Source organism: Schistocerca serialis, chromosome 6 (assembly GCF_023864345.2).
Source record: "Schistocerca serialis cubense isolate TAMUIC-IGC-003099 chromosome 6, iqSchSeri2.2, whole genome shotgun sequence".
Taxonomy (NCBI): Eukaryota; Metazoa; Arthropoda; class Insecta; order Orthoptera; family Acrididae; genus Schistocerca; species Schistocerca serialis.
Window position 1 is genome coordinate 691,838,811 of NC_064643.1, and position 15,983 is coordinate 691,854,793.

The following is a 15,983-nucleotide window of genomic DNA, read 5'->3' on the forward strand; positions in this document are numbered from 1 at the left end:
TTCCTGGTGTGTCCGCTGTGCCGTGCGTGTGATCATTGCTTGTACAGCCCTCTCGCAGTGTCCGGAGCAAGTATGGTGGGTCTGACACACCGGTGTCAATGTGTTCTTTTTTCCATTTCCAGGAGTGTATCTCGTACAGTTTGGAGACTGCATATAATAGTCCTTTGCTTTGATATGACGCTATTTTGACAAAAATAAATGTTATGTGGGGTAACAAACTGATTAAACGACAGAAGCATATTTACTCTGCAACGAGCCAGTATAGACCACGGGTCAGCTATACGAAAATGTTCCTGAACAATATTTGAAATTCACCGGTGACGTTCCGGTTTACCGTGTCTACCGCAGATAGCTGTAGACGCTGGTCGTGCAGAACGAGCACGGAGGGACGCCAGCCGCCGCTAGAACGCCGACTCACCCCTGAGGATGGCGTCCTTCAGCTCCTCGGCGCAGAGCCCCATGTCGTCCTGCACACCGCTCGACGCCGTCGTGGGGCACCACGGCGCCTGCGAAGCGAAAAACAAAACTCTGAAACACTTGGTCACCGAATCCGAGGACATGTAGTTCAAATTTCTGTGTCAGTATGCTACGTATTACACTCTATTTTGCAGCGTTATTCAGTTGCACATGCTGTCTACCTAACGATTATTGGCAAGTTTCTGAAGCATTGTTGTGTATAAACATTGTTTAAAAATTTCAGCTCCCATCCCCTCTTCTTGTTGGGAGCACGTGGCATCCCTCAAGACTGAGTGTGTTTCATTTCCATGTTAGCCGGCCGCGGTGGCCGTGCGGTTCTAGGCGCTGCAGTCCGGAACCGCGAGGCTGCTACGGTCGCAGGTTCGAATTCTGCCTCGGGCATGGATGTGTGTGATGTCCTTACGTTAGTTAGGTTTAAGTAGTTCTAAGTTCTAGGGGACTGATGACCTAAGACGTTAAGTCCCATAGTGCTCAGAGCCATTTGAATCTTTTTCAGTTCCATGTTGCCAATGAATGAATTAAATGAAGAAGAATTTATAGAAAATTTTTCTTTATATCTCAGTGTTATCTAAACAAATTACATGTGTGGCATAAATATTGTCTTTATGTGCAACTCATACTGACGTCCCACCTTAATCTGACACTTTATCTTTTCAACAGGTGGCTCACAATGTGATTCTTAAAGCGACAATGACGTTTACATCATACAGACGACATTACTTTTAATATAAGTAATGTTTGGATTATTGTTAAACTACACTGTACTCAATATCTGATTTAGTATTTCGTAATATCAAAGGAGAATAGTGGATCTCTGTACGCATGTAGTTCAGGTTAATAATGTATTAACTAACCATCGTATACACGAAGATACCAGTGCTAATGTTGTCGGAGAAGAAACTCAGAAACACAGTCACGGTGGTAAGTTGGTTATCATAGCAGACTGCTACATGGAGGGTCGTGAATTCAAAACTCGCCTGAACTCTAAGATTTTAATTTCTATATTCTAGATATATCCAAAAAATAGTTCAAATGGCTCTGAGCACTATGGGACTTTACATCTATGGTCATCAGTCCCCTAGAACTCAGAACTACTTAAACCTAACTAACCTAAGGACATCACACAACACCCAGTCATCACGAGGCAGAGAAAATCCCTGACCCCGCCGGGAATCGAACCCGGGAACCCGGGCGTGAGAAGCGAGAACGCTACCGCACGTCTACGAGCTGCGGACGATATATCCACAAATGTCAACAATATTGTACTGGAATTTTCTGTAAATGTATATGTACCGTGTGTTTCTAGCAGGAGGCAGTTCACTCCGCGCTCTTGAGTGTGCAAGTGCTGAATAAACCTTCGTTAAGTGAAGTTAGTGTTGTTCACTCATCTAATTACACCTTCTTCTACCTGACAATATCTTAGCAATCAAAATTGTCCATAATACTACTAAAATGAAAATTGAATAGCATTTTATGTTCATGCGTATCAAACTGCAGTATTTGATTTAACGAATATGAATCTGAGATTAAATGTTCAGGTGACAAGTATGGTAGTAACTGATATCTAAAATAATTAATATTAATTAAAACACAGCGGAAAACTAGGTGTCTGCATTAAGGTCTTTTTGCTTCCTGCTTGAATAAAGTTACATCAGTGAGAAAAAAAAGTTTTGAAAACATGTCTAAAATCGACTCCTACAATTCATATCAGTATTTGGTAGAATCTGATCGTTGGTGTGTCCTACAGAATCTATTATGTCACTATGAATAAAAGTTGGTGATCACTGTCAGTAAACGTTTCTAAAATTAAGCATATTCTTTTCTGAAAATGCGAAACAAAAGCTAAAAATCTGTATCATATAGTGTGAGCGGACTGAGTAAACATACACCGACAATCCAATAAGTTTCGAGACTGCCTTGTTAAAAAATAAGGAAAAGTTATGATTTTGGTTTCAGCGCTCCAAGCTTTTGTCATAGACTCCTGCCAACTGAGTACAATACACACAATGTTCGTGCGGCCACTTGAAAATATTACAAAAGTTCTTCGTTGGGATGCTGTTCAACACGCCAGTCACATTAAGGGGCTCCGGAACGCCCTATACTTGCAGTGTTAAAATAACGCTTATAAACTACATCTTTCCTCACAAAGTATTTGAGGTAGGAAGTTGAACTTTTTACAGATTATTTATTGAAATATGGGCTACAACTTAACACAGGGATTTTACTAAATTTTAGTTCAGTTATTAAAGATGATTTTTTTTCAATTGTAATGAAAATTCACAACATTTTTTTGAAATTTTTTATTTATATATTCAAAAATATACAGTTTTTTGGAAAAAGGCTGTGTTAAATTATGCAGAAGGTACTGTGTAACATTTACTGAAAGTTTGAAACAAATATGTTTCGAAGATCCTTAGAAAACATGTAATTAGTATGAGAAAATAAAAGTTTTGGGAATCGAGCGACAAAGATTGGATTAACTTTTTGGTGCATTCCAGGTCCATAGGATGGATTATCTTCATACTCTGCAAACTCCTCCTCCAGCTTCCTCTTGTTCCTCCTCCTGTATACTCTTGCTTGTATTTCTAAACTCTTTACAGTCCTGTCTGCAGCCCGAAGGCGTTCCTTGTCTAAAGCAAGCATCGCTCGTTGTTGTGTTCGTAGATTTTGCTACCATTTTCTTCAGTTGCAGTTATTGCAACACTGTTCCAAAAGGTGGTCATGTATGAACACTTATCACATTTCAGTTGTATTTCACTAGCAAGTCCTACGTGCTTTATTATGGAGAGTTCCAGACCAACTTCACTACAATGAATACATCTTACACAGTTTGAAAAAATTCCTTTGAGAACCGACATATCAAATATTTCATTCACATCCGATTCGCCCATAAAACATTCATAGTTTTCACTCATTGAACCAAGCTTCTTCTGTGAAGTATTTTCTTTCCCACTTTGACTGCTATGGGCAGGTGTACTTGAGAGGTTAGGTTCACTCACTTGGTTATCGTCTTTATTGTTTACAGTAATAACAGATACCTTTGTCTTTCCAACATTTCTCCTTTTCTTAAAAGCCTTCAGAGGATTTCTAATAACTTTACTTTTACTCATTATTATACTTCAACAAAACAGAGACTCAAGAAACAGAATTAATTACGAATATTTTCGAGATAACGACAGAGTAAATAAACATGAAACAATCGACAATCACACCAGCGATATATATTGAACCATCGCAGGTTAGCCACAACACATACTTTATCTCACATCACTAAAATGTACCTGATGAACACGGACGTTAATAATAACACTATTTGACAGCAATTTAACAGCGCCACAATGGGTCACGCCCATGTAGAACACATTTCAAAAAAAATTTAAAAATAGTTGTAGTCTTCGGAATTGAATAAATTGTATATCTATTAAAAGGTAATATTCTGCAGATTCAGAAAACGCAAAAAAGTAAAAATTGAACTTTTCATGATTTTGAGCCTTTCCGGAGCCCCTTAACGTGAATGCTGCCTACATGGTCAAAGCCTTCTCCGTTCTTATGAATTTCTGCAATTTGTTGTTTTGTGGTAGGTTCGTGTCGATAACTCCACGTTCCGTCACTCATCTTAATTTTTCCCAGAAAAGAATTGCCCTCCTGTCGAATAGCAGCAGCGTCGACGCGTTGTCGTTGTTGCTCGGAAGTCGAAATGTACAACACAAACTTCTCACACACCTTTATCTTTTCCAAAACATGCTACAGAATATCGTGAAGACTTCGTCTACAGACGTTGCTCATTGCGATTTGTGACTCAACAACTTTGACACACTACGACCCAACGTCCACTACCTGGCACTAGCCCCTCACAGCTGACTAGTCCAATGCCCGTATGTTGTTGACAGTTGTTAGTTAAAGCCGTCACCGTAGATGCTGCGGTGAAATTTGCTGAATAAAATTCATTGTTGGGTGGGGCACTGAAACTCAGGTGTGAGAGCTAAGCTCGCCGAATAACCTTACAACTGCCCTGATCTAACCGCTGAGACGCGTCTGCCCTTGTAGGAATCTGTGACCCTCGACAGTGATTACTTCCAGCAGCACGCTGCTGTTCGCGACAGCTGATTCTGGCAGTGGGCAATTTTTCCTGAACGAGATACACTCGGTACGTGATGGAACTAGAGAAGCCAAGCCATATACAGGGTGAAAAGTATTTAAACCGACAAACTTTGGTAGGTTGTAGGGGGCCTCAAAACAAATATTTTTCCCTAATGTCATTTTTTCCTATGAGGATTATTTAAACCGGTGGAGGCCGTATTACGCTTTTCAGTTGTTAGAGGCTGTATTACGCTCTTCAGTTGTTAGAGGGCGTATTATGCTCTTCAGTTGTAGGCAACTGCTGTCCACCAGTGTAGTAGTGCATTGTCTCTGTTTACTAATGGAGCGATACACCTGGAGTGAGTACATCGATATGGTTGGTGCGTACTACGTAGCGCACCACAATGGACGAGCTTCACAGCGTGTTTATCAACAACAATATCCTAATTGCCGTATCCTGCATCATATGACCTTTGCTGCTGTGTACCAACGTCTCCATGAGACCGGGTCATTTAGCAGATTATTTTGGACAGGGATGCTGACGCACGGTAAGAACGCTGCAATTTGAGGAAGCTGTCTTGCAGCATATGGAGGGGGACCTTTCAATCAGCACTCGTGCAATTGCACGTAACATGGGGACAAATCAGACGAATGTAAGAACAGTCCTTCCAGAGCAGTTATTATGTCCATTTCACTTACAGTGTATCCACAACCTGGAACCGCTAGATTATCCACGCAGAGCATAGTTTTCTCAGTGGTGCCTGGAACAGTATGAAATGGATCCTACATTTCCATCCTCTGTGTTCCTTACCGATGAAACACCATTCGGGCGTGATGGAGTCTTCAACATGCACAATTCGCATGTTTGGAGTGAGGATAAATCACATGCCACAGTTACTAGCGCTCATCAAGTGCGGTTCTTTGTTAATGTGTGGGTCGGTGTTGTTGGGGACTGTTTAATTGGGCCGTATCTGATGCCTAGGCCATTAAATGGCAGGAACTAATACAATTTTCCGCCCAGAGCAATGCTGGAAGACGTCCGGCTCCCTGCAAGACAACGCATGTGGTTCCAACATGACGGGGCGCCGGCACATTTCAGTCGTCGTGTGCGTCGATTCCTGGACCTACGGTTCCCACAATTGTGAACTGGCAGAGGTGGTCCTGTACCATGGCCTCCTCGATTCCCAGATATGTCCCCTCTGGACCTTTTTTGTGTGGGGAGAGATGTGCAACCCTGTTTACGCCAGTCATGTTGCATCAGAAGAGGATCTGGTTGCCCGGATAGTAGCAGCAGCAGGAACAATTCAGGATACTCCTGGATCTTTAGCCCGTGTCACACAGAACATGATCCGACGGTGTAACATTTGTTTACGTGTCAATGAAGGCATTTTTGAAATTCTTCTGTAATTGAAAATTGGGTTGTGTTAATGTGTTGTCTCTTGGTCATAAAAATGGAAAAGTATTTGTTGCTTTAATTACTTTGCTTCCAGAGGAATCTTCCTCTACCTTTTTAAATATTCCTCATAGGAAAAAATGACATAAGGGAAAAATATTTGTTTTGATTTCCCCTACAACCTCCCAGAGTTTGTCGGTTTAAATACTTTTCACCCTGTAGAAGAAGACACCTAGCAGGCTCTCCACGATGGAGGGCTATGGGAAGAATGGAAGCAGGACAATCGCGAACTGATGTGGCCCTATGGCTTAATGTGAATCGTTCTGCTGTTTTTCGGATGTGGCGACAGTTTATAGAGATCGAAACTGTATCCCGAAGTCAGGGCGGGGCCGCCCACATGTAACATCAGAAAGACAGAACAGTTATTTGGATGTAAAGGCCCTACGGTACCGCCTTAGCACTGCACATCAATTGGTATCTGATCTCGCACCATGTAGTGGACGCGTTTTAACGCGGCAAACGGGGTGCAGAAGGCTTCAGCATAGTGGCCTGTATTGTCTCAACCCTCCTGTATGTGTACCTCTAGCGTGTCTCCACAGAAGGGGGCGTCTAGAATGGGTCCGTCAATATGCTACGTGGGTTGAACAGTGGGCCAATGTTGTTTTCACAAACGAGTCCCGATTTCGTCTGCACGGTGATTCTCAACGGATTGGCATCTGGACGGGAGGTGCAGCACGATTTCGGGATCCAACCGTTGTGGAAAGAGACCGATATCGAGGAGGATCCTTAATGGTGTCGGCAGGGATTATATTGATCACTCGAACACCTCTTCATGAAATTGTACTGTTAAATCGGCAACGTTTAACTGCTGTCAGTTATCGTGACAAGATGTTCGGATCTCATGTGCGGTTGTTGCGACTTCCTGTGGCATCAGACTTCGTATTGCTGGTCGACAATGCTCGTCCTCATAGAGCACGCGTTGTTGATGTTTTCTTGAAAACAGATGATATTGAGCTCATGGCGTAGCCTGCTCGCTTTCCATGTTATAATCCCATAGAGTACGTCTGGGATTCACTAGAGACACGGGTTGCTTCACGTCAGCACCCACCAACCACTCTCCAAGACTTAAGAGCAGCGCTTCAGGAGGAATGGGCGTTGTCGCCTCAACATGAGATTGATGGCTTCATTCACAGCATGTCCCGTCGCTTGTCAGGCTTGTATTGCTGCCAGAGCGTACAGCGCATTAACCAGTTGTCGGAATGTGTGTGGAAATCCGGTACGTTGTAAAAAACGATGATCGTTTTTGTCTACCGATATGCATGTTGCAGTTGTTTACGTTGTGTATTTTTTCTGTTGTTTCTAGTTTACTATTACCTGATTATACTGATTTGTGACAAAATAAACACAACCTTGGAAAGCTTTCGTTTGTTGCTTTACTTTTGGACAGCAGTGTATTTACATGACGCGCGGAGATATTCTGCTCGCCGTGGTGACAAGACCGGTCTCTCTCTCTCTCTCTCTCTCTCTCTGGCGACGATGTATTTGTTAAGTGTATTATGCAGATTGATTGTGGCTAGAAATAAGTTCGCATATTACGGAAAAGTTGCGTGTATTTCGCCAGAAGCATCAAACACAAGAATTTTTACGTTTAGAGCAGAAAACGTATTGTAAACTATATCACTGATTTCTGAGCCCAAATAGTTCGGGTATTTATTATATTTATGTATCAGAAAGATTGCTGCTTGTCAGAAACCCAGGACTAGTATGTAAGTCCGCGAAGGACCCAACCATCTTAAAAGGAAAAACTGGCGTTGTGAAAGATTTTCAGTGAAAGAAACTTCCCTGCAAAGCATAATGAGAATAGAATTGTAGCAGGGGCTGTACAAGTACGCTCAGAGAAAGGCTCCAGAAAACAGCGTTTGATAAAGTAAGAATAATGAAGAGAAAATACAGAGACGTACAAAACGTCTTCGAACTAATAAAAGTAGAAGATCTAGAAAAACTAAGGAAGAGTGGAGCGGAGCATGACTGCAGTATTGCCACTGGTGTTCAGTTTGTAGGTGTAGAAGCTGCTGACTTCTTGTTATTTGTATCAGCATTATTCGATGTAGGTCCAGAGCATAGCGAGGTTAATAACCTTGATTTTGGTGAAAGCAGATCCTCCCTTGTCCAGGTTTGTCCTGATGTTGGATCTATATGATCCGTTGTTAGGCATTATGCCACTCTGCACGGGGCTGAGTGACACGGAGTGTCCAAGACAGAAGCAAATGTTTATAGCCTTACTTGTCTTGTAAACCGTTGTTCTCCCAGAACATGCTCACCGTCCGTTTGACACATTGTTGCGCAACTCGAATGTGTACGTTTTTTTCGCTGATACATCAAGCTTCGAGTAGTTCTCATCGTAAAAATCAACATTGGGCATATATGGAGCTATCGTCATATGAATAAACTACTTTGTCAATCAGCTAACAGGTGGGTGATTTGCGTATATTGTAAGTAAGACTGAAACAAAACCACTGCTTGGAAAATTCTGTGCTTCTTCAATTTCTATTTGCTGATTTTTCCAACGAGTCTGACACATTATGTCTGGGGCTCTAAAGGAACATTTCACGTGTAAGTATAAGATGTAAATTAACTGTCAGCTGGGAGAACGTCCATTGCGATTTATTGTGTTTCATTGCATAAAAGGCAGCCGACAGTTCAGTAAAATCAGAACCAGCAGTCTCTATTCTATCATCTACGTTCAAGATCAGGCGATAGAAAGACTTCTCAGCCCTACATTAACTTGTTCTAGAATGTTTTTCAACAGGGGCTCTGAAACCATTGGTTTCATAAGCTTCAAAATTATTAAGGTCTTGGATTCCTGTTCTGACGTCAGTATTCTTCTCCATAGTTTAGGGACTTCTTTTGCTACGTAGTAGTCACTCGACGTAGACCTTATCAACACATGTGTAATGGGACTTTCGTGATTTATTCTCCCTGTTCCATTTTAAGTGAAACAGGTGTCTGAGTTTGGTATAAGATCGAACACTGCATGTAGAAGTTTCGCTATTTGAAAGGAAAACACATTCTAATGTTCAGCAAAACTGCATATATTTCTACAAGAACCGGCTTTCGACTTCTCTGGCCATCTTCAGAAGACTACTGAATGTCGTGATCACAGATAAAAAGTGATATCCGCACAGAAGATACAAAAATGGCTTAGTGTTTACATATGAGATCATTACTTTTTTGTCACAGAGAAATAATTACATTAGCCGGCCGGGGGGGGGGGGGGGGTTCTAGGCGCTACAGTCTGGGTTCTAGGCGCTACAGTCTGGAACCGCGAGACCGCTACGGTCGCAGGTTCGAATCCTGCCTCGGGCATGGATGTGTGTGATGTCCTTAGGTTCGTTACGTTTAAGTAGTTCTAAGTTCTAGGGGACTGATGACCTCAGAAGTTAAGTCCCATAGTGCTCAGAGCCAAATAATTACATTAACTAAAAAAATTATATCTATGTAAGTTACACATCATGTTTATCTGTGTATGCAACATCCAGTTGTCACCTGAAGATGGCATGAAAAGCCAAAGGCCGGTTCATGAATAAATAAATATAATTTTGCAGCAAATTAGAAAGTGACTTCATATAGAATATTATTATCATGCTCTGCCAAGCACCGACGGAAAATTCATTTAATGTTCTATAAGCTTCATTAGCGTGTACAGCTTTTTAAAGCAGAAGGCGTATATTTCGAACAAAAATTATCGTTTTCTGCTCTTCGACATTAGCCTGTCCTTCATCAAGATGTTAGGTGACGTATTATTTGAAGAAAGTCATTGTAGGAAAGAATTTTCTCTTTAGAACTCCACGATTCAGCCCTTGCTTCGTTGCATTCCTACCTCTTCATCAGCGATAGCTGAGTCACACTCTTTTTACTTGTATGTTAATCATATTCAAACATATGGAAGTGATTGTCCTAAGAATTACACTACAACCATTTCAGTCATTAACGATGACGTTTGTTTTGTGTTAAGACACGTATATGGTCTGCACGTCAAACTAATTTCATAGAATTTACAGGTAATCGTTACATCTCACGAAAATAATATCAGTCAATATTTTCTTCGACTGAATCCTGTTACCGTATCAAACAGTAATGTATCTCGCCATAATCTTGGACTGGTCGGAACACACTGTTAACTATGCCAGAGATCCTTCATTTTCTCACCTGCAATTAAAGTTTTGAAAAATATTTCTGCCTAAAAGGAAACTAAAATAAGTCTAATCACCCGTTCAATCGAACGTTTACTACTGTGAACTAACTGAAGAAGTCCAACGTACTGAAGCCAGCAGACTACTCGAGCTAACCGTGAATGCTTGCATTCATCGTATGTTTTGGCCAGATGAGTCTACCTTATGGACAACTGTTGTGGATACGACGGGGTAAGTTGAGTGGTTTCTAGAAGCGCTGTGTTATTTATCAGTTTCATAGTTACTGGACTGTTAGCTCGAGTGGTCTGACGGTTTCATTATGTTTGCCATTTTCAGTTACTTCATAGTAGAGGAAATTCTACTGCACAAGTGATTGTACTACTTCTCGTTTTATTTTAGGTAAAAATATTTTCCCAAAATTTTAACTCCCTGCATGCCAATAAAGGATTTCCAGGCGTATCAGGTACGATAGAACATATCATAATAGCATTATCTGTGCTGATGCATGCGAAACCATGCTTGGGCATATTCGTAACATTACATATCCTCTTTCCATTTTAGCCATACATCTGTGGAACGAATTTCTCTGTGTCTGACCGAAATCACACTGCGCTCAACAGAAATTGTTGTTATTATGGGTTCAGCTTTCTTAAATTCTGCTTCACCGTTCTCCCAGCACTCTTTCAATTTCCCTCAGTTTATTATCGCTTCTCTACTGATTGTTCTTTGTCTCTTCTGCTAACGATTTTCTTTAATAACCTCTCTTCCCTTGACCTGTTTCTTTCTTCTCAAGCTATGATTGTTTCTGCACTGTTGCCTTCTCTTTCTTTTCCTATACCATTAACTTATTTTTCCAAGAGCGATACATTATGGTATTTGCCCTTTTGCGAGTTACAGATGAGAGAGATCTGCTGGGGTGTATCCCACTACTTGGACTTTGAATGCGATATTCACCTGCTGTGATTAAAAGTCAGTTAAGATTGATTTCCATCAGTGATTTCAGCGTGAGCATAGCAGAAACAATTACAGCCACCCTCGTAAGTAGCTCATTTAATAGAATTTAGGCGGACAGTTCTATGCTCCTCTTACGGGGTCAAAAAGCAAGGTAATCAGGTCTTATTGAAAAATAACAGTTTTTCATTCGTATGAAGTAATGTTCGGATGACTTAATTTCACTCGCACGTCGAGCGCCCCTTCCAGCAAGATGGCCTCGTTGTTTCTTGCGCACTGTGGAAAAAGTATTCAGCAGAACTGTTGCCCAGTGCGGTCATTTTTCAATCCCGACAGCGGTTCGTCAAGATTCATTGCCTGCGGCATGCTCCACGGACGACACATCACTTACTAACAGCGGAGACACGCCTTTTGCAGACTCGCTGGCGCCAGTCCCAAAAGACAGGAACCTGTGAGAGTTTTGCCAGTCGATGGTAGGGGAAGGAACGAGTATCCTCTCATGTCTCATAGGCTAACACCAAGACTAGAGTCCTTGTTGACCGCTAATATATGACGTGGTCATTTCTGAGACTCGTAAGACGAGAAGAGGGTAGCCGCAAAGAAAATTTCCCTGTTTCGATAGGTAAAACAAATAAGCAGAAACCCTCGTTGACTGACGCGGGTTTTGGCGGGATTGTTTTTGTTGGGGCGCCAGAGTTAGAGAAGTGAAAGACAGGAGAAGATTTTCGATTTTGGAGAGCGGCACAGAGATCATTCTCGTCTAGAAGGTGGTAGAGATTGGAGTTCATTTCTAAGAGCATCGGACAAGAGCAGCTTTCTGGTTATGAGATTGATGGGTAGCAACTGGTCTTTACTTCGAGATCCAAGGTGGCAGGTAGAATGGTTTTTTAACTACAGTGCTAGGATTTATTGGAAGATAGCATAGAATGAAGTTTAGGAAACATTTGATCATCTCACATTCGTTTCACGTCAGCAGTCACGTTTCTTTATGTTTCATTTCAATTCCTTCGAGATTCGGGACTCATTCTTTGTTACAGTGAATCTTGATTTACCATTGACATGCTCGTTAAGTGGTGGGGTGCACGGATTAATTCTGGAGCAAGTCTAACTTCTCCTTAATACCATGGGTAATACAATTATTTCTGACACTCCATTAAATTCGTGTCAGTCGATTTCTCTGGTAGCGGCGTGTCTTGTACAATGTGTTTCCCAGAATGTTGCAGACCACCAAACGAGCATTACTTGTAACTGAGACAGTTTAACACTTCATGTATTTCTTGTTATTTTTGAATGAAGACGTCAGTCACGTTAAGATTATCTGTCTTTCCATGTGTGTAAATTTTGGGAAAGTAAATGAACTGTAATCGAATTCCTCTGAATGTCATCCGGTAAATGGTTAACCCCATAGCACTTGAATATACTCGTAGATTAATCAAGCCTGTCAGCCGAACTTATTTGTGAGGGAACTCGTTTATCATAACAATATTATGGTGCAAATCGTGTTTTAAATCAAGGGACCTTCACAACAAACATAAACATAGCCAACGCCTTACAGACAAACAAAAATTACGCGAAGCGAAATGTAATGTGAGGAGGGCCATGCGAGAGGCGTTCAATGAATTCGAAAGTAAAGTTCTATGTACTGACTTGGCAGAAAATCCAAAGAAATTTTGGTCTTATGTCAAAGCGGTAGGTGGATCAAAATGGTACTGAAACAGAGGATGACAACTAAAGGCCGAAATACTAAATGTCTTTTTCCAAAGCTGTTTCACAGAGGAAGACTGCACTGTAGTTCTTTCTCTAGAATGTCGCACATATGACAAAATCGTAGATATCGAAATAGACGACAGAGGGATAGAGAAACAATTAACATCGCTCAAAAGAGGAAAGGCTGATGGACCTGATGGGATACCAGTTCGATTTCACACAGAGTACGCGAAGGAACTTGCCCCCCTTCTTGCAGCAGTGTGCCGTAGAAGAGCGTAACGTTCCAAAGGATTGAAAAATGGCACAGGTCATCCCTGTTTTCAAGAAGGGACGACGAACAGATGTGCAGAACTATAGACCTATATCTCTAACGTCGATCAGTTGTAGAATTTTAGAACTGTTATTATGTTCGAGTATAATGAATTTTCTGGAAACTAGAAATCTACTCTGTAGGAATCAGCATGGGTTTAGAAAAAGACGATCGTGTGAAACCCAACTCGCGCTATTCGTCCACGAGACTCAGAGGGACATAGACACGGGTTCTCAGGTAGATGCCGTGTTTGTTGACATCCGCAAGGCGTTCGATACAGTTCCCCACAGTCGTTTTATGAACAAAGTAGGAGCATATGGACTATCAGACCAATTGTGTGATTGGATTGAAGAGTTCCTAGATAACAGAACGCAGCGTGTCATTCTCAATGGAGAGAAGTCTTCCAAAGTGAGAGTGATTTCAGGTGTGCCGCAGGGGAGTGTCGTAGGACCGTTGCTATTCACAATATACATAAATGACCTTGTGGATGGCATCGGAAGTTCACTGAGGCTTTTTGCGTATGATACTGTGGTATATCGAGAGGTTGTAACAATGGAAAATTGTACTGAAATGCAGGAGCATCTGCAGCGAATTGACGCATGGTGCAGGGAATAGCAATTGAATCTCAATGTAGATAAGTGTAATGTGCTGCGAATACATCGAAAGAAATATAGCAAGTCAGCAACTGGAAGCAGTTAACTCCATAAATTATCTGGGAGTAGGCATTAGGAGTGATTTAAAATGGAATGATCATATAAAGTTGATCGTCAGTAAAGCAGATGCCAGACTGAGATTCATTGGAAGAATCCTAAGTAAATGCAGTCCGAAAACAAAGGAAGTAGGTTATAGTACGCTTGTCCGCCCACTGCTTGAATACTGCTCAGCAGTGTGGGATCCGTACCAGATAGGGTTGATAGAAGAGATAGAGTAGATCCAATGGAGAGCTGCGCGCCTCTTCACAGGATCATTTAGTAATCGCGAAAGCGTTACGGAGATGATAGATAAACTCCAGTGGAAGACTCTGCAGGAGAGACGCTCAGTAGCTCGGTACGGGCTTTTGTTGAAGTTTCGAGAACATACCTTCGTCGAGGAGTCAAGCAGTATATTGCTCCCTCCTACGTACATATCGCGAAGAGACCATGAGGATAAAATCAGAGAGTTTAGAGCCCACACCGAGGCATACCGACAGTCCTTCTTTCCATGAACTATACGAGATTGGAATAGAAGAGAGAACCGATAGAGGTACTCAAGGTGCCCTCTGCCACACACCGTCAGGTGGCTTGCGGAGTATGCATGTAGATGTAGATGTAGATTTCTGTCAGTCTACAAGCCAGAGGATAAAGTCCTTTATATTTATACTGACCATTGGTGTGACTCTTGTTAAGTCATTAGCAGCATCAATGACAACAACTTACGTTCACTTACTTCCTCCCCACGTAGTAGTAGAAAGGTTTCATTCAGTTCACCTTGCCAGAAAATCCACGCGTTCCTTAATAGTGGGCTTCCTTCACAGCAGATGTTTAAATAAATAAACGAAACAAATTGTGCATGTCGTTTGATAAACGAGTATAATAGATAAAAAGATTACAAGGTGTATATGGAAAATGCTGACTGACTGAAAAGTGGAGTTGAAGAAGAATATAACAAAATTCCCACTTAATGAATTGTTAACAATAGTCTATTTCGCTAATAGCTCTACTTATTCATTTCAGCAAAGAGTTGTCACCGAGTTTTGTACCCCAGATTTCTTAGTACCACAAGAATAAGTTGAAAAGAACTAACGTGGAAAGTCACAGCGATTTCTTTGCAGAGGATTCAATTTGATCTCCATGATTCTCCCAAATGTGTTCTACATTCAACCACCAAAGTTTTCTGTTAGTAATCCATCCATCCTTATAAATGTTTCCTCCGGGCTTCCTTAATTTCCCTGATTTACTTCCGGCTAATAAAGGGTGGTTTCGCTTAGAAATGCTCTTAACTCTACTTCACTAATTGTTTCCAGCCGATTATGCTGCCCGTATACAAGGATGGATGTTGAAGTTAAAGTGCGATCGTGATTCCATCCGCGGTCTGGAAGACCATCGAACACAGGGAACCATATCAACTTATGCTCCGTCCAGTCAGACTTGCTAAATTAATAATAATAACAACACACGATTACCCGATGCGGCATGCGACGACTTCCTGATTCGCGTGTTGTTACGGAATCTATGCAGATAATTGTGTAGTGAAATAAAGACAAAATAAGTACTTAATTGTTGTCATATTGTTGTTATATATTTGTGTTGCTCCTTAACGTTGATTAATGCCAGGACATATGCATGTTTTGATGTTTTGTTCACGCTGCATATTCTGTCACTGTGGATCGTACCTATCACATCATAATGAGCACTATGGGACTTAACATCTGAGGTCATCAGTCTCCTAGAACTTAGAACTATTTAAACCTAACTAACCTAAGGACATTGCACACATCCATGCCCGAGTCAGGATTCGAACCTGCGACCGTACCGGTCGCGCAGTTCCAGACTGAAGCGCCTAGAACCGCTCGGCCGCACATGCCGGCTAAACTGTTGACAAATGATGTAAAGGGAGAGGTAGCAGGAATATTTGCAAAGAAACTTCTTTATTTTTGTTTCCATAACGTGAACAGTGAATGTAATCTAAATTTCATTGGCCGGCCGAAGTGGCCGTGCGGTTAAAGGCGCTGCAGTCTGGAACCGCAAGACCGCTACGGTCGCAGGTTCGAATCCTGCCTCGGGCATGGATGTTTGTGATGTCCTTAGGTTAGTTAGGTTTAACTAGTTCTAAGTTCTAGGGGACTAATGACCTCAGCAGTTGAGTCCCATAGTGCTCAGAGCCATTTGAACCA

The 15,983-nt window shown here is 41.6% G+C and overlaps 1 protein-coding gene across 1 annotated transcript in view; it reads right to left on the reverse strand.

Moving 5' to 3' along the window:
• The window catches only part of LOC126484312 (general odorant-binding protein 70), a 162,129-nt gene that overhangs the window by 70,679 nt on the left and 75,467 nt on the right, over positions 1-15,983 (reverse strand). The window contains exon 2 of the mRNA XM_050107749.1: positions 419-506. Within this exon, the coding sequence (XP_049963706.1) occupies positions 419-506 (88 nt within the window). The remainder of the gene's footprint in view (positions 1-418; positions 507-15,983) is intronic.